This window comes from Anguilla anguilla, chromosome 17 (genome assembly GCF_013347855.1).
Source record: "Anguilla anguilla isolate fAngAng1 chromosome 17, fAngAng1.pri, whole genome shotgun sequence".
In the NCBI taxonomy this organism is placed as follows: domain Eukaryota; kingdom Metazoa; phylum Chordata; class Actinopteri; order Anguilliformes; family Anguillidae; genus Anguilla; species Anguilla anguilla.
In genome coordinates this window covers 13674531-13697076 of record NC_049217.1, presented here as the reverse complement: position 1 = coordinate 13697076, position 22546 = coordinate 13674531, and the positions used below count along the sequence as shown (strand labels likewise).

General features: G+C 41.2%; 1 protein-coding gene across 2 annotated transcripts in view; it reads right to left on the bottom strand.

Moving 5' to 3' along the window:
• The window catches only part of card11 (caspase recruitment domain family, member 11), a 39526-nt gene extending 19133 nt beyond the window's left edge, over positions 1-20393 (bottom strand). The window contains exons 1-4 of one of the 2 annotated variants that reach the window (XM_035399044.1): positions 20179-20393; positions 1717-1958; positions 779-916; positions 36-361 (exon numbers count right to left, since the gene is read on the bottom strand). In XM_035399044.1, coding sequence (XP_035254935.1) covers positions 36-361; positions 779-916; positions 1717-1951 — 699 coding nt within the window. In that variant the 5' untranslated portion in view covers positions 1952-1958; positions 20179-20393. Of the gene's footprint in view, positions 1-35; positions 362-778; positions 917-1716; positions 1959-20178 lie in introns of those variants that run through there. The other variant, XM_035399045.1, reaches the window with a different exon arrangement.
• Between the last annotated feature and the right edge of the window lie 2153 nt (positions 20394-22546).

Below are 22546 nucleotides of genomic sequence, written 5' to 3'. Positions count from 1 at the left end.
TTGGCTGGCAGGCCGAGGGTGGGCGTGACTCTGACCTGCAGCTGCAGGTCGCGGGTCCTCATGACGGCCATGTTCTTATCCTCGCTCAGCTGGGCGTAGCGCATGGCCAGGTTGTAGTTCTCATCCTTGACCTTCATCAGCTCGTCGTTGCAGTTGTTCCACTCCCCCTTCATCTTGTTGTAGCGCTCCTGGAAGGTCAGCAGCTCCTGATTGGTCAGCTGCACCTTCTTGTGCTCGTCCTTCAGGGTGTGGTACTGGGTCAGCGTGTCCACATGCTGGGCGTCCTTCGCCTTGGCCTGCTGCCGCAGTTTCATGACCTCGTTCATCAGGAACTGAGTCAAGGCCTCGTGGCCTTCCTCCACTGTTGAACCACATGAGCAAAAACCCAGTGCCTTTCAGTCGGAGGCAGGCCAAGACTAACAACAACGTGCAGTCATTGATGATTCTTTTTGAGTCACCGCGTTGCCGAACTAGTTGTATATACAAACAAAGTCCTTATAAGAGCAAGAAAGGATCAATTTGGGCGATGACCAATGGGTGATTCGTGCACACATCCAATCACCAGTTTCCATTAGGTGATTAAAACCTGAGTCAGAGCGATTGCTAGAAACATGTGGATCAGAGGATGCCACCTACTTGTGTTAGCATGACATGGTGAAAAGTGACCCCAGGAAGTGGGTCCTGTCATAACCACACATTTAAATGTCTGCTAATAGGTGCTCAGAGTGGGAAGCTGTGTGGGTAATGTGGCCTCCATTTTGACACTTGACCGACTTACCTACAATAGTGGAGAACCTGCGGGTGGGCTCATTCCCCGTGACCAGCTTATAGAGGTCTGGGTAGTAAAACTCCAGGCTCTCCAGGAATACCACGTACCCCCGCTGGCCTTTGGTGTGCAGGATGTCCAACAACCGACCTGAAAGGCAATTCAGTCAAGTCATCAGCTGGTCAGTCACAGACATGTCTATTTGTCTGATCCACATTATATTATCAAAATTATCAAAAATATTCTTCTGTTTGTCTTTCACAGTTATTAATAAGCTTATTAAATAAACCTATTCATCTGGCTGCTCTGGCCACTGCATGTGTATACAGGCACCATGGGCTCTTTGATCTTTCAGGAGAAAAATAATTTCTTATTCGGATGCATCAAACAATCTCCATGTCTAAATCTGCACAGTGATAGCAAGCTTCCTACTAGTCACAGAATATTAAGTAATAGTTATGCATATTTTCAGATGCCATCTCATTTATTTACATATGTATATATACCTTATAGGCAGTGTATGAACATAAAAAAATATTTGGTCCATATGTGCTATTTTTATGAAGGCCTCCTATGCAGAAATACATAAATAGCCCTGTCACAGAGAAAAAGAAGGTTTAGAATTTCTTGTGTGAGCGCACGTATACGTCCGAATATACACGTGACCCGTCCTCCCAACATTTTCAGTAACGGCAGCTCACGCTGGAATCTGCAGGCAAGTAACTCTTCCACAGCTCAGGGGGTTTAAAAGCCTCCATTCATCATCATATAACACAACCGGAGAAACAGATCCGGAGATGCGGCGGCTAAGTAACTGACTGACGGTGGCATTTGCATGCAAATTATTCCCGCGCGCGATTTGCATATGTTCCGCGGGGGTTCAACCACCGCGCGCGCGGGCGGGCGGGCGGGCAGGCGGGCGGGGCGCACGCGGTTCCCGCTCACGTCACCTGTGCGGTTGACCCTGGACACCAGCATGCAGGAGTGTAGCACCTCGTCCTCATCCTGCTCGTCGATGGCCTTGCACTGCCGCAGGTACGGGGTCAGCTTGCTGGGGCAGATGTAGCGGCAGAGGATGTAGCGGTTGTTCTCCACGTTCTCCCATAGGGCCTCCTCGCTGTCCTTCTCCGCGGCGTCCACGCAGACACCGTTCTCCATCTTGCAGACGCCCTCCACGGTTAACATAGCCTCCCTGGTGGGGGGGAGGAGGGGGGGGGGACACAGTCAGTCTCACAGCAGAAACAGAGGCTTGGATTCATTCAACATTCGTCCTTGAATTTCACTCTGGCACTTGATAAACGCAACTGCAATGTTTTTTCTTCAAAAATACTATTTGGCAAGTTGATTTTGCCCATTTCTGGTGGTGGGAGATTGTGAATTCATAAACCACAATCGTTGGAGCTACAATGCTCTGTCAGTCACTGACTTGTCTGAATGAATCAAAGGATTTTGCTCTCCACGGAAAAACACAATCAACTGGTTTAAATTTGAGTTTATCATTTTTTGTTCTGCCTGTGTTTACCTCTGATTTCTACACTCAACGAACTCAGAGGAAATTTTGTGTGCAAATGCATTTGAGTCAAAGTTCAGCAGGCACTTGGATTTAGTCCAAGTCCAAGTTTATTTGCTACATGTTTATCATTACTACACTCCAATAAAAAAATAAAAAAACTTTATATACTCAAAAACAAATGTATTCTAAAATCAAGTACCAGAGAAGTAGAATCTCACAAGGTTGGCTAATGTACTGCATGGTGCTCTCAAAGGAACCACTCCACACCGAGAGGCCAAAATGTTGGAACAAATGAGTGTCAAAGGGCTTGTGGAGCTGGCAAGCTTTTCTGGGAGAAAATGAGTCAGAAAAGGTTTTGGTGTCAAGTACCAGGTACATGCACATCTCCTTGCAAGAGCACGTTGCTTGACATGAGCTCAGTGAGTCCAAATTAAAACGTGTTGTCTTAGAGGCTTTCCCCAATACCATAAAAAATCATTTTAAGCTCCGACCACATAGAGAAATTAAATAAGAATTGTTGGTTGGATAATTTTTTAAGAGGTATACTTCCTAAGTGGTGATGCAGACTTATGCTAACTTATGGGTTATGCAGTGAAGGTTTTCACTGATTTGGAGGAAACGTGCAGGAAACCGTTCAGAGTGCGCTGCTAAACTCTGAGCAGAGAACTGAAACACAGGCCTCATCTTGTGTACATTAAATCTGTCAGTTAAAAAAAGCCAAACAACAACAGAGGGTTTATGCAGTCACGTACACCAGTGAGTCAGTACTGAGCGAAACCTACCACAACCTGCGGTACGTTCACATTCTCAGATTTATTTTATTATAATTTATTATTCATTTATTTATTATTTTAACATGATTTGGATTGAGAGTGAGGCACGTAAATACAGCCTGATTATAAACAGGACTCCCAAGGAAATACGGAAAATTGCAAAGGACAGACAGGAAAGAAAGCGGCGATGGATAAGCAGCACGGGAAATAAGGAAATGCAGTGCAGATGGACACAGTGCACTGACACAGTTTTTTTCCTGCTGGGAAAAGTGTGGAGAATAGCATGGGTCCTACAAATTGAATGAATCCTCACGCATCTAGCAAAAGGTACAAAACAAGCAGTTTCATCTCGTTCGTGCTTCGTCTTCTCGTCCGCTGTGCTAGCTCGCCCAACAACGCACTGGTCCTGCCCACTGCTGGCTACCATCGCCTGTATGATGCTCTTCTGCTTTCACTGTGACTGATCATAAGTGGAGTCCATGTTGCTGCTCATGTCTCGCCCGAAGTTTCACTATAATGGCTCACTTTCCAATGTATCAAGGTGATCTGGACATAAACTAATCATTATCCTAATGATCGATGCTCATGGCCATTTCCAGACAAGGACATGTGAAGGAAGACTAGTAACTTCATACAGTACGCATGACGCAAATGCAAATCGCTGTATAAGCAAATGGATTTGTACATAAAAACCACCACTTTGACTGGGGTAACGGTCAGCCCCAAATCCCTTTTGCATATTCTCCAAGCAGCGCAGAGATCCGCGCGGTCCCGCGTCATCACCTCTGCCCGCACAATCCCTGCATTGTTTCCCCCCGCCCGTCAAGTGGCTCGGCAAATAAAACCCTATCTGATATCACCTAGGGTTCCCGCAGAGGCCTTTTGCATAAGGCTTTCATGCTCTCTGTCGTGCCTTCATAAATCTGATAGGCCCGCTCAGAAGGACCTATTGAAGAGCAGGCATTTGCCCTTTAATTTTCATCCTGAAGGTTAGGACTGAGGAGCACTCCAGGTTACGGGCAGTAATTAGGCTGATTATTACCCATTTGCAGGTCTCTGAATGAGTCTGTATCGTATCTGCACCCGCACTAGGGGCACGGACGATAAGAAAACCGGTGATAATCCCGACTGTAAATATCCTGGTTAGCACGTTAGCACATTGTGATTGTTGAGAAAAATGTGTTACTCAAAGCATTGATCTGTTTTTTTTTTATTTACAGTACTGTTCAAAAGTCTTAGGCACCCTAGATTTTTAAATATAATATATAGTATATATTTGGTCTTAGATGTTTATTTTTTGTTTTCTGCATTAGTGTGTCAGTAGAAAAGAGCAAATTTGCGATTTCCAAACATGAATTTTCCAAAAAATGAAATTTCACATATACATTTTTTATTTTGTTAAATAAAGTAATATTTTAAGTAACAGACTACTTTTCAGATAAAAACTTGATCAAGGGTCTCTGGGATTACCTGGAGCAAACGAAACAGCCAAAGTCTGCAGAAGAACTGTGGCAAGTTCTCCAAAATGCTTGGAACAACCTACCAGCCAATTTTCTTATAAAACTGCAGGACAGTGTACCTAAAATAATTGATGTAGTTTTAAAGGCGAAGGGTTGTCACACCAAACATTGATTTTATTTAGTTTTTAACTATTTACTGCTCTTTATATTATTTTTTCGATATTTATAACCTTTCATTTCATTATTTTTGAAAGCATCTTAGCTGTACAGCATTTTTTTTTACAGGTGCCTAAGACTTTTGCACAGTACTGTATTTTGATTTGCAAAACCTTTTTGACTGTACTCAGCACTCATTTAAATGTGTAACGTAGGATTATTTGCCTTACTGTAACGGTTTCTATGAAGAAATGATTTGTTGAATTCAGGCTGTGCACTGGCTTTAAAGGATAGACAGTTGGTTTCATCTCCAGGCTCTCACTGATTCTTGCTTTGATTCAACTCTTATTTGGCTAGTTAAAGTTATTGCTTACAGTTAACTGAACTCACCTCATCTGGTTTCTTCAGTCTGAACTTGTTTGTTATAAGGGATTTAATACACCTGGGTCAAATACGTATTTGTTTTGTATTCAAATATTTTTCTATGCTTTACTGATCTTGTCTGGTGTATTGGAACCAATGAAATAATCTCAAAAAGTACAAACCCTGTGTTCTGGCAGGCTCAATTACACCAGGCAAGATCAATAAAGCACAGAAAAGTATTTGAATCCAAAATAAATACGTACTTTACCCAGGTCTGGGTTTTACAAAAACCAGTAGACTCTCTTCAGTTGGCTCTCAGGACCAGATTTGGGGACCCCTATGCAGGAGTGCAAGTAATCTTACCCAGTGATGTTCAGGGCTTGCAGAAAAAGTGGTTGGCACAAAGCAATTAGAGGCAAACGAATATCTGCTAATAAATCTATTAAAAAGTCACATGATGCAGGCCTGCTTTCTGAAAGGCAACAATTTTAATAAACACACTTATATCATGTAAAAGGATAATCTAAGCATAGCCTTACACTGTAAGTAGTGTCCTGGAGAACATATACTGATATTTGAATAAAGCAATGTGTTATTATGGGTTTTCAGTGATTGGCTTAGTATTTCAAATGGGGTTTTCAGTAAATGCATATTGATCCGTATAATCTGCATTATTTAGGTGTCTCGTCAATGGAATAGTGAATAAACCGTGCTGCAGGAAATGCTTGCAACAGCAAACTTTGCACATTAGGAGGCAAATTCACATTGTCTTCCAGTTTGAAACTTTACAGCCATTAAGTCTACAGCAAGGTCACTAATAAACTATAAAGAAAACACATTCTTTCTTAAAAGGGGAGATTTCTCAAGCACAAGAACACACAATACATGAAAAATGTAACAGTGCATCACTATACAAGCGTGACTGTTTAAATCTTTTAAGGTGTCGAAGTCACGCACGTTATTCCTCCTGTCTGTTGCACATGGTTGCAGGAAAAAACGAAATGAAATGTTTTGTTTGTCAATGCTAAAAACATGGTTTTGCTGTGTGTCAAAGCACTGAGGAGATGCGGCACACGATGGAAAAGTATGACAATTCTTCGGCGTCAGCCGGGAAAAAAAATGGAAATATGACTGCAGGCCAAAGTTGTTGCCACAAGCTTATCTCAGAGATGGCGAGGGGCAGATTGATGGCATTCTCAAACGCCAGGCGCTAACAGGGCGTGACCGTGCCCACGTCCAAGCATCACCCTGAACAGCTCCTCCTCTTCACCTACACTGCTTAAAGTGAGTAACAAAGCTCTTCTGGCGCTTCTTCTCCACTGTTTTTAAGACGTCACGCTTCCATTTCACCTTCACCAACCCGCGACATCCTTTAGAAGGGGATTCCGCCGTGCAGAGATGACACCAGAATCTCGCAAATAGCAGTGGAGACATCACGCTGTGTACACATGCTCTTTAAAGGGTGCTTTTGAGACCTCATCGCCAGTTTTCCTGTAGTGAGACTTAATAACTGAAACCCACAGGCAATAAGGTACAAGCAACTGTAAGTAAATCCCTTGGAAAAGGATAACAAAGGATAACAAAGTATGTGGTACATCAAAGGGACTTGGTATAGCATTGTCAAAATGGCACAAAACTTAGCTTCTTTGCTTCTTTCAAATATCTCCACAGGATTTTTGGAACTGTGATGAAATTAACCCAGACTGAACACACAGAAAGGGCATATGGGCTAAAAGCCAATCCCTCTCTTCCTCTTTCTCTCCCTCCCACGCTCTTCACCCCCAACTCTCTTTTGTTCTCTCTCTCTCTCTCTCTCTGTATGACACAGACTGAAATCTGTCTTGTAACACTGGAGTGCACTCGAAGTCGATCGACCGGAAACGCCTACCACACATTCTTTGTGCCTGATCTGATTATAGAAAAGCCACAAACCAGCACTACACCTTCAGCCAATCAGCTGCAGCTCTGCTCCCCCTATTTGTGAGTTCAGAAGAACAGCAGAGAGCTGTTTTTGTGAGACAAAACATTGGGACAACTGCAGTGTACAGAGCTGTGTGCTAGGCTGAACAGAAAGTTCTAAAGAAGTAGGAAAGTGGGGAAACAGGAGACATAAACATATGAAGTGCGTAACACAGAAATACCTGTTTCGTAGCATCAGTAAATTCTTCAGGGTTATGAACTTTACAACTCACTGAGTGAGTTTGAGACATTTTTACTTGTTCCCATTTATTCAACCAGCTTTGGACCAACTGACTCTGTTTCTTCTTCTTGAATAACATTTCAGCAATGGTGTTGCCTACCAACTGACCTTAGTTCACCCAGATCCAGAAATCACAAGTTAATCCAGAAAACTGTTTACCCTTTACAATAGCCATATCCTCCCAAGCCAAAAGTACAAATTCCTGTCACCTTTACCACCGTTCCCCAACCAACATTATGGTTGCTCCACTGTGAACCAAGAAACAACTCAAGATGTCTGCCTCATGCTGAACTGCTGTGCGAACACATGCTCTGCAAACGTCCACAAAAACGGAGGCCGGCATCTTGACGCCGATGGCCACAGATGCAAACTCTTCAGCAGACCCCCCCCCCCAAGCATGGGTAACATTGTGAAGCACCAAAACGCACCATGTCCGTCCGGAACAGCTTCTCCTACTGACAATGCTCACAAATATCAACAACACATTCAGAAGATAACCGATAAATGCAAATTGATTGATCATACTGCAGGACTCACGTACAGAAATACTACCGTCTGAAAAATATTATGTGAGAATATTTGAAGTATAACTATAGAAATTAATAGACAGTTGGTTTATACTTCATGTAATTATACTTCATGTTATTCAAAAGTATAAATTGGAATACTTCAAGTATGCTTCAGAGTGGAGCTGTTTAGAGAATGATCAAATATCCATAGAAGCACAGTTAACACATCGGTGTGGCCAGGACGTTTTGAAATGCATGATAGTGTATCTGTATTGGAACTGCCCATCCCAGGGGACTTTTGGGAGAGTTTGTGGTTTGGTCCATGAATACTGAGTAGCCTTCCAATGAAGTCACATACACACACACACACATTATGCTGGCTGGTGCACAGGGCCCAACCCAAGTGGAGTGACCAAAATATGATGCAAATTAAACCAAGCTGGATGATCAGATATATGGGAGAAAGCCACATGGTGACAGATCAAATCAAATCAATTTTATTTGTAAAGCGCTTTTTACGGGTTTTTATGACAGGTATGACGATAGAACACTCTTAATGGAATATAATATAAAATCGCTACTTTTCAACCCCTTGAGACAGCTTCTTTGTAGAGCCATAGTCCAAACATTATACTTTACTGCTTTCTCATTTCTTTTGTGAAACCCTGAGTCTTGTTAGAACCACTTGCCAGAATCTATGCTGATTTATGCATTTCCTTGATGAGATCCGTCTGTCTGACCTGCTGCTGTTGCGGGTGGCATCTGTGTGTATCCCTGTTTAATCCAGCCAAGCCTCTCCAAGCGATTTTAGCGCTAATGCTGATTATTTCCTTTGCATGTTTGGTCACGCACTGGAGTACGTTCAAGTTTCGGTTTGATAAACGTTTTAACCCGAGCAATCCTGAGTAAACTAAAGGCCCACTGAACCCATGTCTGCTTTCACTTTTACAAGGTAAATTTGGTTCACAAAGTAAATAAAGACATTGATCTGACGTGGAATATATTTCACTAATTCACCTTTGTTAATCTGTAATGCATGTATGAATATTCAAGGAATTCTCAGAATTTATCTGGCCTTCGTTGTTATCTGTTCTTATCTTTGTCATTAAATATTTTGTCTGCCGTCTAGAATATACCACTCTGGGCCTGAAATTGTGCAATGTGGCCAGATTTACTGTATGAGCAAATTTATTTTCCTCTGCTAAAGTGAGGGCTTTTGGTCAATCAGACAATGAATTTCTGATCCACACTGTAACCAAGCATGGAACCGTCCAGACCCATGGCACAACTGACTTCCGCAGACACATTTTAGCTGACACCACCTGCACATGCATCCCCCAAAATGTCCCTCAAAGGTCGTCCGTGAGTGAGTGAGTGATCACAATTTGCCATGCATAGCCCACGGCAGCAGATCCTGCACGTCGTGGGTAAAAGAGGCAGCTGAGAAGCCTTTAAGTTTCAGGCCACAGATGAGCACATGTAGTTCAGATATTTTCATAAATATATCAGGGACTCTGTCACCTGGAGCAAACCTCTGATCAAGCAGCAAATGGACTCAATGCATTCATTCAGAGCCCACTGGTGACTGATACCAAACCCTCTTTGGACCTCCAGGATCAGAGCGTTGTCCTCCTGTATGTGTGGAAAAACATGCCATTTCCCCAAACCATGTGCTTGACCTGTCATCTACTCCCAATGGACCCATGCGGTAATCCCTGGAGTAAAATGTCGACAGTAGTGGCAACAAAATACTACTTTGGGAAAAACTTTGGGAACCTGTGAACTTCTGGAACCTGTGAACATCAGCTGCAAAATAAGGTTTTCTTTAGCTTCTCTTGTTTGTCTGTTGTGTTTTATTTATCATGAGGCTACTCTGTCGCTTCTCTCTTTGAGGTCTTTCATAAAAATCAAAACAGGCATTTTGAAATTATTCTTTGATCTCAGAATGGTTTCAGCGTCAAAATACCAAAAAGTCGATTCGGCAGAGGAATTGAAATTCAGTTCATATACAGAAATTCAGCCTGTGGGTGTTTTCCTATAGACTGAAAAAAGGGAGTGTTTTCCAATGAATTGAATTGTGTGAAAAAGCCTGAGGGTTCTCAGGCGATGCCAACTTTAGCACTTTCAACATCGTCTCCTGCCCGCACCTCTTCCAACGCAACGCAGCGCAACGCAAGTGGTCCGCCCCCTGTCCCCTATCTGGTCCGTGTGCATATCATGCAGCTGGATCATTCCCACTGGCACAGTGAGCCTGAGGAACTTCACAGAAAGGCACCATCGAAACCTGATATCAAGAAGTAAAAATATATAAAACAAACTATTTGAAATGACCAGAACGGCTCCACGGTCCATTTTGCAAGACGAAAAACTGGGGGAATGCACTCGGTTGGGCGTATTATAATTCACACTTATTCCGGGCCACCAAGTGTGGATGGAATATCCTGCTAGACGCTCTCCTTGAATGTCATTTTCAAAGACGAACTGCTTCACCAAGAACAAGTAACTGTATTCAATGTAAATGGAGCCGCATTACACCCCATTCTCTGCTCCCACACGCCTCTCCTTTTTTTTCAATATATCGACCCATATTTAGTATTTTCACTTGACGTGCACTTGATGATGACGTAAGAATAAAATTTAAAAAATCTTATGACAGCGGCCACGTGGGGTAGTACATGGGAAAACGTGCATCTAACACATCTTGAGACTCACTTTCTGGTGAGTATACGAATATAGCTGGTGCCAGTCAGCAAGGTGTGTGCCAAGCACTTGAGCAATTAATCATCACAGCCAGCTGTCTCAGAGAGCTGTTGCCGCATTTATGTGCAGAGACCGAAATAGCTGAGTTCTTTGTGAGATGGCTTGAAATGCTGAGACCATAGCACCATTTTCATGTGACGAAAAAAAATCTGCTGCTTTTTAGGAACTGGTCTTTTGCATCTATTCAACACCATGCCTCGAATCCACTGCCAATGGGAGTACTCAATATAAATACAGCATAATGAAGGCTACTGGGTGGCTCATCCTGTTAAAGGCGCTGTCCTAGAGCGTGGATGAACCCCCGTGGTCCGGTGTCGAACCCGGACCGTGCCAGTGCCAACTGTGGCCAGCAGCCCTGCAGGGTAACGCGTAATGGGCTCTACGGTCGCACAGCCATGGGAGAGTATTCTCACTGCGCACCTCGCGATTCCCATTGGTCGAAAAATTCCAAAGCCTTGAGAGTGATGTCACAATACACCAATGTAAAGACTTTAAATTGGAATTTTTGCTCACAATACTGTTGGCAGACTTTCTAAAATACCCTACTCTCATTTTGTACCAATAGAACTTTGTTTAGATTAACCAATAATCTGTGTTAATAAAGAGCTTGGCATTGATGAATCCCAGTTGTGTATAAGGTTTCATAATTAATTTGGGTGGCTATTCAGTTGTTAACTGAGGCCCATATGAGGTTCTACTCTACCTCTATTCTATCTGAAAGAAATATACTTCATCCTTACATGCGAGCAGTGCATTTAAGAAAACCGTTAATTTTATTAAATTCATTACAGGACCCACTTAACTCGGAACATAACTGAAGCAAATATAGTACTTACATAAACCAGAAATTAGCTCAGAGTCAGGCTGAAGGACAAAGCACATTTCTATACAGAGCTTATGATATCGAATATGTTCCATAAGACTCGTGGTGAATTTACAACAGAATATGTGCTTCAGGAGGCCACAAGAATGCTTTCTCGCATCGCTTCAAACGGACCAAATGATCAAAGACATCTAACTAATGCAAGGCCACTAAGATTAACTCAAGGTAATGGCTTTTTCAAAGTAACCTACTGTCTGGTAGCACAGCGGAAGCCTGTTTGAGCCCACTGTTGTGCAATATGGAAGGAGTAAGCCAATACCCCATCTCCTCCACATTCACAATTGGTCCAGTGTTTCATTACGGTGGCATTGAAACCTGGTTTGGGACCTGTTTAACTGTATTAAAATAACAACACAGGACACTCTTCATTCAATCTCTGCCCCAATAAAGACATTACAGTGTATTCAGTGTCTGAACCATAATTGCAAACACCACAGAGTGAATGAACAATGTGAGCGCTCAGTGGTCCCAGTGGTATGCGATATGTCCTGTGCAACACGATATGACTCAGAACCTAAGAGCCCATCAGCAAAATCAGGTCATGAGAGCTTGCATACACCCGTCTTCAGACAATCAAGCTCACAGTCCACTATCATAACTCCATCTCCCGATTACACGTGATGACACTATCTGTGACATCTTTTATAATGGTCTCTCATTTTGTACTCCCACAGTAGGTGAATTCGGCTGAAGAGATTTACTTATTCTGAGGCCCCTTGCCACCTTAATCACAAGCACAGCTGCACTCCGTATATTTATCAGAACTTATCAGGAGTGGCCACGCCTACTTCCCTTTATGATTCACTCATACTGACAAACATTCTGTCAGGTAAATACACAACTAACGTACTGTGGGTGACTTCTCTGTGTAAGAAACAAACATCAGTGTCATTTTCCAGTGAATGAATGTCTGATGAAAGCATTGAGGTGAGTGACATCTATTCACCGAGGGAATCTACTGAGGATGTTTTTCGTCTAGTAAATTGTCAATTCAATACTTGTCCTTAAAAACCATTAGACATTGTCTGAGAGAAAGAGAGAACAAGAGAGAGAGAGAGAGAGAGAGAGAGTGGGCAGTGGCACAAACAGTATGTTCTCTCCATGTGTTCAAAGAGGGAAAAAAAATGTATAATACACAATAAAAAATTCAGATGAGAGCAGGACATTGTTAGCACTTGCTGAGCAGAATAGCCCTGAGCAATGAGATCCAAATGGATCTGCGTCTCCCCATATGATTCACGACCGAGCATGCTGGGAGCAGCTGGAACCAGCATCAAAGAGCATCAGCTTCAAAACACTACTGATCAACATAATGAAAAATGTAGACAACATCGCACAAATTGCACTCTTACATGACACGCATACTTATTTCAGTTATTTGCTCCACTTCACAACAGTTGCTATGACACCAGATGCATCCCCCTATTAATAAAATGATCTGCACCCAAGTTTTCTACGAAGCTGAAATCTGCAAATGGCAAACGACGCAAAATAATGCTGTTAGCACTGACATGTATCGTCCTATTGGCGACTTTATAAACCCACATGCTGCAGCTCAAAGTGTACAACTTAAACAGAGAGGGCTTTCAAATTAGTTATTACCAGAAATTAATTTAACAAGTTATGCTCACTGCAGCAAATCCAAAAATAAATAGAAATTTTCACACAAATTAAAAATTGGATAATACAATTTTAACATGATTAATAAGGCACAGGAAATAAGTTTTAAATGGTAACAGAATCAGGGCAACTTAATTAATTAGCAACTTCTAATGAGCACAACTTGTGGTGATGTCAGCTGGATATAAAAGGACCAACAGACCAACACCTTTCCCAAATAATAATAATAATTTCATTCATAGCCACATATTTATACAAAAAAGGCACGTTTGCATAGATTCTCCATTTGTTTTCAGTGCGGTCAGTGCATCTCATCTGGCACTTGAATTTTCAAACCAAATACCAAATCAAAAAGTGGCAAAATTTCCAAGTTCAACATATCATATCCTCCATGTACTGTTAGTAATCTTACATGGCAATAAATATTCTAAGAGCTTTTATTTCTGTCGGGGAGCACATCACTGTTTTAAGTGCTTTCAGGTACTTCGGCAAGCATACATCCTGTCAACACATACATTTGCCAGTCTAAAATATGTCAGACATGCTGTACTGGGGTCCATTTTCAGTCATAGCAACATCTCTTGTCCAGGAAGTGCTCTGCTAATGAACCGAAAGATGAATAAACACTTAGGCTACTTCTGATGTCATGTAAGTGCGACTCAAATTGGAGGTGAATCAGGCCAACCAAACTTTCCAGAAGTTCTGAAGTTCTGTCAACAACCCGTTAGATTGCAGGGAAACCAATCTCACAAACTCTGACTTCCTTTTTCACACCGTCTGCAGATGGGGACGCCGGGGTCCAGAGCTCAATAGGGTGGACAATGCCATGTACACTTGGTGTCAAGCGTTCCATGACAGTGCAAGCTAAGCTGCGATATGTCAGTCCAGAGTCCAGTCTATAGTGCCACACAGCCAGAGACCCATCAATGAACATTAACTGCAATCCCCAGCCATTCTGAGGTGCAAGCCATTGCACCTCCACTTCCAAACTAGACCTCTTGCACAGAGCACATGGTGAATGGGAGCTGTCTCCATGCCTACAGCGCACTCCTTCCACTCCTTCCTGGCCTGGAGCTGAACCGGCATTACAACTCCAGATATGCAATGTCAACCACTGCACATGAAAGTGACTGGTGACCCAGAACATTGACACTCCTATAACATTCCAGTTGCTGTATATCATCGTCTCCCAGCCATAATTAGTGTGCATTAAGCCTTTCTTCTTGTACTTACAGGTACAAAAACAGAAAAGTCAAAATAACATTGATAATAGACATATTAGGACATACTGTAGGCACACCATTCTACAATATAATGTGCTAACAAATAGAAAAGTCGCTGAGTTATTATTATTATTATTATTATTCTTTTTATTGTAGAAAATTTGGGGTGGCACAGTGGTGCAGTGAATAGCCCTATTGCCTCACAGCAAGATCTCGAGTTTGAATCTCATCTGAGAGCCTTTCTGTGTGGAGTTTCCTCCGGTACTACAATTTCTTCCCATAGTCCAAAGACATGCAGTAGGCGAATTGGAGACTCTAAATTGCTCATAGGTATGAGTGTGTGAATGGTGTGTGGACTCTGCAATGGTTTGGCAACTTGTCCAGGGTGTATTCCTGCCTCTTGTCCGCTGCATGTTGGGATAGGTTCCAGCCCAACCAACAAAACCCCTCAGTAGCCCAGAATAAGTGGTTTAGAAAATGGACAAATGGATAGATGGAACTCACAATTTTTGATAACATACAAGCTTTGTGGAACTTTTGGAGCAAAAATAATTTCTGAATTTCCAATGTATAAAGGGTGTATAAAAACATTAGTGTTCCACATTGTCTTCATTTCAAACAACAGGGTCAGTTGCCCAAGGTTACATAAACATGATTCCTGTAGCTGTGAGTCTGTTTAAGACTTCTGAGAGGTAACTGGGTTGGTGTGGAACACCTTGGGCCTCATTTCTAAAAATGTTCTTGGATTTAAAACGTAAGCATGCAATAATCTTAAAATAATATCCCAAGTTACGCTTGATAACTGAGAATGAAAAAGTTGCTTATGTCGGTTTAAAGTGGTGTATCTGTATCTTACATCTTATCTGTGACATATAAATCTCAAATGAACTTCAATTTGAACATAGGTGAATGTGCTTTGCGAATACCCCGTCTTGTGAACGAAGGCAAAACTGCAATCTTCCTCTTAATAAGGTTAGATTTTGACATTTATTGCACTCTACAAGCCTAAAATTGATTATCAATTAAATGTTATTCTTCAAGCGCAAACACTATAACCAGCAGCGAATTGACTTACATCTAGCTTAACCTTACCTAACTACTTAGTCATGGATTTATGCTTAAGCCACTATTTTAGACACAATTTGATTGTAAGACCATTTTACAAATGAGACCCCTTGTCTCACTAAGTTTTACATTTCAATGTGATTAATAGTAATCTGCAGAAGTTGGTACGACAAATTCCATCCTTGTCCACAATTAGAGTACCTTTTTCTCAAATCCAGTTTGGTGTCGTTTCAACAACTTACATTAATCAGCCATTCCATCAACTTCTACTACTACTACTGCTACTGCTACTACTACTGCTAGTGCTACTGCTACTGCTACTGCTACTACTACTACTAATAATAATAATAATAATAATAATAATGATGATGATGATGATGATGATGATGAAAACACAATTTCATTATCATTATTTAAAGTAATATCATCATAATATTAGAATATCTCAGAGACCAAGTAACCATTGTTAGCGTTAAAGTTAAAGTAGTTTTATACTTAATGAAGCAGGTGCACTGATTTGCCATATCCACCTCCCCTACAGCAGTTAGGCTATCTCTACAGGATGTTACAGTTGGTGCGAGTTTGATCGACGCTATAGCCATTTCCTGCTTTGGTTTCTCCACACTCGAGATGACCTCAGGGTTTTCCACTCCCTGATGCACAGCTCTCTCTGCCTGAGCTCAGTAAGGCACATTGCCTTATTAGTCTTCAGTCTTTTCTAGAAGTGTGCTGCTTTTACATCCATCTGTATTGAAAAGAAGATCTCTCACAGGTTTAAATGTTCACTCAGTGCATTCTTGGAGATTTACTGTATATAACCAGGGACTCAGTAAACATTATATCATTTAAATGTTCCCAGTTAAAAATATTTTTGTTTTTCTTAGGTTGTAATGCCATGGAATTATGTTGAAAATAATACACACCCCGAACACCCTTGCACCTTATGAGTTCAAATCATAACTTTTCTGCAAACAGAAAAAAAATAGATCTGAATTGTTCAAGGACATTTTAAATTACCGTTATTAATTAGCCTTGATTTAGACCCGACATTAATCAGACTTGATTCCCACCTAAGCAGTAGCCTATTTATTTTTCATTGTGAATGGTCAGCTGAGTCTCTGGCAAACTAAAGTGAGTATCTGAAACACAAGCGTCATTTTCTGAAGGACAAAGCCAAGCAAATCAAGTGTTATAGCATGCCTGCGATACACACCGTTGTTTATTCAAATTCATATTTCCAGTAACTGGGGCAAGAGAGAAGTAAGCATGGTGGTTTGTCTCAGTGGCAATTATCCCAAGGAAAATTAACAAGGTGTTTACCAGTAATTAAATCAATTAATTTTTTTGCCCCTGGAAAGGTGTTTACATGATGCAATGAAGAACGTAAGAAACAGAGGTCATTTACAGCAGGGGTGTCCAATCTCATCCAAAAAGAGCCGGTGTGGGTGCAGGTTTTTGTTTTAGCTCAGCACTGACACTGATTCTACTTATCAAGGTCTTGATTGAAGACCATGATTAATTCATTAGCTGAACCAGGCATCGTAGTGCCGGGCTAAAACAAAAAATGACTGTTGATGTCATTGTGCATTCTTATATTCTGATGTATCTTTCATTTAGAATCTATGCACACTGTATGAGGGTCACTGGATGATAGCAGGGTTGAATACCTATTGTGTCATTTTGTAGTCCATTACGTAATACCAGGAACTATTATCAACCTGTGCAGATTTAAGATTATCCACCTGCCTAAACACAAGCAATGTAAGATTTGTGATGCATCCCAGTGTGGGCCTTCCTCTAAGCAACAAATGAAGCATACAGTAGTAATGTCATTAATGTGTACAGAGCAGCATTGCTGCAATAATATGAAATTCAGTGTTTTTCTCCCCTCTTTAGCCGCCTTTCCACCGCAGGAACGTTACCCCGGAACTAGGAACCTTTTGAGGAACTCAGTTTGTTTCCACCGCAGGAACTAGGGTCTAAATTTAGTTCCGGGGGCTTTAGTTTACCCCCAAAAAAGTTCCTGCTTGGGGGGTAGTACTTTCCAAAAGTACCGGAACCTTTGGGGTGCAAGCGCTGAAAATTTCTGATGGGTCGACTACTTGCAGTGTTATTTGTTTTATTTCAACCGCCATGTTTAAAAATCTGCAGTCGCAAACTGATTTATTTTCATAACTTCAAATCAAACTTGTATGTTATGCGGCGCAGTAGCCTAGTTTTGGTAATAGCCTGCCAACGTCTTGGAATTATAACGTGTGCTCTTCTGTTCTTTTCTTGCTTTAGTATTCGTTTTATAAAATGCTAAGCATTTGTGCTGGGACATCATATTACGTACCAAAACATTCAAACGGATTAATTCGGTTGCTGAATATTTTCTTCCGGATTTTCTTTGTTAGCCCGTTGTAATTGACTCAAAACGCTTGATACAGTTATGTGAGGTATGCGGTAGTTCTGCGTAATTCACATTGGTGATACAGTAAAAGCAAACTGGAAATCACCTTCCGCACTTTTTGTCAGGGTAAAATAACAGGTTAATTCTAGTAATTGTCCCTTTAGCTTTTTCAGACTGCCGTAATTTTACTCTGCCATTCTTCAATTCCACAAAAAGACCAGGAAGACTATGGACTAATTTATGGTGCATGATTCGCATCTGGAGGGCACACTTCGCTGCTCGGCTAGCAGTAACTTCGAAGGAAAGCAAACGGTGGCTGTACCACTGCTAATTTAAATTTTCACGCAAGTCCGAGTTTTCGTTCGATTCTTGTCATTTTGCGATTAGCCTATATGGAATTGACGATGAGAAAGTAATCAAACAGCAAATTGTTTACAACGTGTGCATGTTTTCTGCTGTTGTTGCCAGTTATATTGGAAATGTGAATGCATTCTGTCGCCTCGGATGTCAAGACATGAAAGTGAATGTTCGCATAAAAACATAATGAATGTGTTTGAGAGGATATATAAAACAGTTACAATCTGACTATTGGCCTGTTATATCCTATTTGTTGCATAACAACGGTCCAAGTTCAACTACCAACGACAGTTTTGCTTGACAACGGTAAAATATGCCCAAACGGCTGCAGAAGGATATTTCAATTCCAGGTGATTAAATCGATAAAAATCAATAAATACAAAAGTAGCCTAACCATATATAGTCATTGTTGGTAACCCGTTGTATATAAGTGGAATAAACCCCTCCGGGCTGTCCCGTTTATTAGAAAATAATGTAGGCTACTTCGGTGGTAGTATGGGGTAACAGAAGAAATCATAGGACAGATGGACCGACGACAACATCGCTTTTTCATACGTCAGTTGGCTAATTTGCCTAATCTTCGCGGGACTTTAGACCGCGGTGGTAACGCAGACAACAATGTGCTGAAGGAACCTTTTAGTTCCTTGAAAAGTAGTTCCTGGGACTAAAAGTTACTGGTACCAGGTACTTTTGGTGGAAACGCGGCTTTTCATTCTCTGTGTCAAGCAACCAGCACTTTTTTAAACTTACAAGAATTAGAACTTGCGTCAGGACACATATTTGGAGATCAAAACTCCTGCAATATGCAGCGTGTATCATAATCATGTCTCCTTCATCAAGCTGTAACAATACCAGCTCTCTCAACTGAATCCAACTCAACTACACTTGAAAATGGCTTGTAATGGCTTTTGTGAATAACACATTCAGAGACCTATTCATGATATCAAACAGTACACAGCAAAATGTCCAGTGTAATTTAAACTCACTCTGATAGATCACTTTTAACACTACAAAAGAGCATATCGCCCCTATTGAACTTATGTAATTTCAGCACTGTTTGAGTGAATGTAATATTTCGGTGTATATTCGTTTCTATCCATAGTTATTTAACAATTGCCAAATCACAATTAGGCCTAGTGCTGTCATTTACTACAAACTGTTTACCTGCCCTCTTTTCCCATGTGCCACTACATCAACATTTTTTCCTTCAGTTAATATAGTTGGGTTGTTTCCCTCCTACTTTCCATTTAAATTCATTTTCAAGGTAATGCATTTATTAGTTTCTGTTCTGTTCAATTGGTAGAGTACTTTGAACTCCATGCACATGGTCCCAACTGAATTGAGCTCACTAAGAGGTGATTTAACACTGAGATGTTTGTTGTAAATTCACTCAAATAGAGCCAAAATGGTTTCTAAGCACATGACTAGAATTTTCCTTCCTTTATCAGCTTTAATCAGGTTTTATACTTATCACAAATTCCGTTGATTGTGAGCATACTGATACTGCATATATACAGTAGAAAGGCTATCATATTGCAGGCACACACACACACACACACACACACACACACCGTAAACCAATGCCCCTAATCCAAACCACTGTAATCATTGCATATCTATGCTGCTCTACCAGACTCTTATGCTTCAGTCACTTCACAATTACGCCAGATCTATTCACCTAGGCGTCATGAACAAATCAGCATGGGTTGGCAAGGATTTAATAAGAACTTCGTTTCCACATTAAACACATTTCCGTATTCTTTATTTATATTAATCGTGTATTTTTATGATGCGATTACGTCTTCCAACAATCCAGTGTGTCAGTGGAGCAGAAGTGTTCTTTTAATAATTCCTTACCACTCAAAGCCTAACTGAACAGTGTTGGTGCGAGAGATTTTTAAAAAGTTTCAAAAAAGAGTCGCACATTCATGGGAAAATTAATTTGCTATTAAACCAGACAAACCATGACTAGTCTAAATCAACTGTAAAACGCATTCGCGCTCACATGTAACTACGGCAACCGAGGAGAGCTGTGAATTGCATCGACATTTTTCGGGGAAACTATTTAAAAGTAAGAAGAAAGTTACGGCAGATAGCCTAATCGCGGTCTTCCTACATATTAAACATGGGATTCCTACCTGTTACGAAGACGGCTTCCTTTACAAGAATCTGGGGCCCAACGTGTCCATTTCCGAACGAAGTGATAGGGAGAAGTTGTAAGTAGCTACGACTAGGGATATTGTAAGGTGTTAATTACCAGAGCAAAATCGTCGTTTAGTGTCAGACGCAGTGTACTTTCGACGCATCAGGGTGTCACAAAACTATCAACAGAGATGTAAACTGCAGGGGAGGAGCTGCGGGTGGATTTACTGCAGGCAAAAAAAATGCGTGGGTTCCCGTAATGAAACTTTGCCGCGTAATTGTCGGTGCCTATTTCATCTTGGCCAAACTTTATGGAAACGCATCGCCTGTTTGTCAGGGAAGCCTCCTTTTCAATGTTTGCGTCATAAATATTGTTCAAAGCTCCTTTAAATAGGGTAGCCCCATGCCTGCTCTTTAGAAAACGCGAAAATATAGCTTCATAAAATAGAGAAGTCACCTGAAGAAGGAGAACTAGATTGTTTATTTTATGGATGTAAATGTGCAGTTGTGGAAGTCAAATCACACCAGAATTAAGCTCTTATCTGAAACATCCTTCCACAAATGTCCTTCAAAACAAGCAATGTAGCCACCACCAACGTTTCAGACAAGTCATTTGAAGCTGTTAAAGACAAATATTTTCTTTTCTTGAAAGACGGCAATTGGATTTGTGAACGCAGACGACTGCTTTTGTTTATCATATCCCCTTTCCTCAAGCACATTTGTGACACATAAAATACCAGAACACTTGTAAGTATTTATTGGATTGATGAGTATGGTTTCTGAAATGGTACTTGACTCTTCTTTTGAATATATATACTGTGCAATGTGTACGGAAGTATCCTTTCCCAGACACCTTCAGAAAGACTAACTCAAAATAAGGACCTTTACTGAAACAGGCTGACTGACGTTTCAGCATCTGTGTGACGTTCCCCGAATCAACAGAAAAGAAAAAATGGTGCACGCCAATCTCCTGATTTAGTTCTCTTTTATTAGCTCGGTCACTCTTTATTAGCTGAGCTAAAGTGCGTCAAATTAGTTTTCCTGTTGTCAACCGTGTGCCATTTATATTCGAGTACTTTTCCCCCTTTCCTTTAAAAAGCATTGAGTGACAGACCGGTATTATTTTATGGCTTTTGCAGACTAGTCTGATGGGACTCAAAAACGTGTATTAAATTCAGGATTACATTTGGCGTGCATGACAACTGAGTACATTGCCTTTTATAAAATGTGATTTTTTTAAATTCCCAAAAGCAAGTTGTTACATTTGAACTCTTTTCATGCCTCTTAGATTACTCGGAAAAGCGCAGAACAATGAATGCTCAGTAAAGAATGCATCTTCCCTTGTCATGGTACACTGACTCAGTTTTGTTAGGATGATAATGTTCTCATTTGGAAAAACTGTTGATTTCATTGAATGTATACAAGGCACTGTATGTCAAGGAAGGTTTTGCCCTATATTGTAATCAGTAGCCTACCATAGCCAGGAGTGGGTGGCGGTGAGACAGAATTGGCACATCGTGCCTAAAGGACTGGGTGGACTTTTCCATGTTTTCTGCGGCCATGATATTTAACTGAAAGCATAAGGCCCTATTAGTGAGATTTGGCCCAATGTTCTGGTCAATAGCCAACCGTGACCAGAAGTGGGTGGCAGTGAGACACAGTTGGCACATCAGGCCTAAAGGGTTGGGTGGACATTGCCGTGTTTTCTGGGGGTTTTCATTGGGGTCTCATGACAGCTCGCTAAATGCCCGCAGGTTACTGGTTGTCATCAGTGAGAAATGGAGCTCTGGCACGTTGGTGCACTAGAAAACACACAGGAGGGGAATGTGCACTTCACCCACACAGCACCCTGTGGGGCTGCAAACAGAATGACTGTGCAGCAGGACCACTGCACTACTGATCCTAATGGGGGAGGAGGAAAAAGGAAGAAAAACCACATTTAAAAAATGATTGATTGAAAATGGATGAAAATGAGCATTTCCATGCAATTATCTCACACACTGTTAAAGACTACCTGACCTTTACTAGATTTAACAATCATATTTCACAGTAAAATATTGTAACCAGAATTTTACTGTGAAATCAATGGTTACCTGGATTTGACAATATTTAACATTAATATTTCACAATGAAATCAGAATATTACTGTGAAATCAATGCAGGCTAAGCAATATTACAGAAACATGTTTTGAAATTTGAATTGAACTGGAGCGTGCAGCATTATGGGATATGGCGGTTGTGGTGGAAACCTAGGGAAGTGATGGTGAACTCGGAGTTGACTGCCAGACAGATATGGTCAGCAGTAAGCAGCAAGTTTTATTTCAGCATTTCCTAACAATGGCTTCCCCTTTATGACTTTAATGT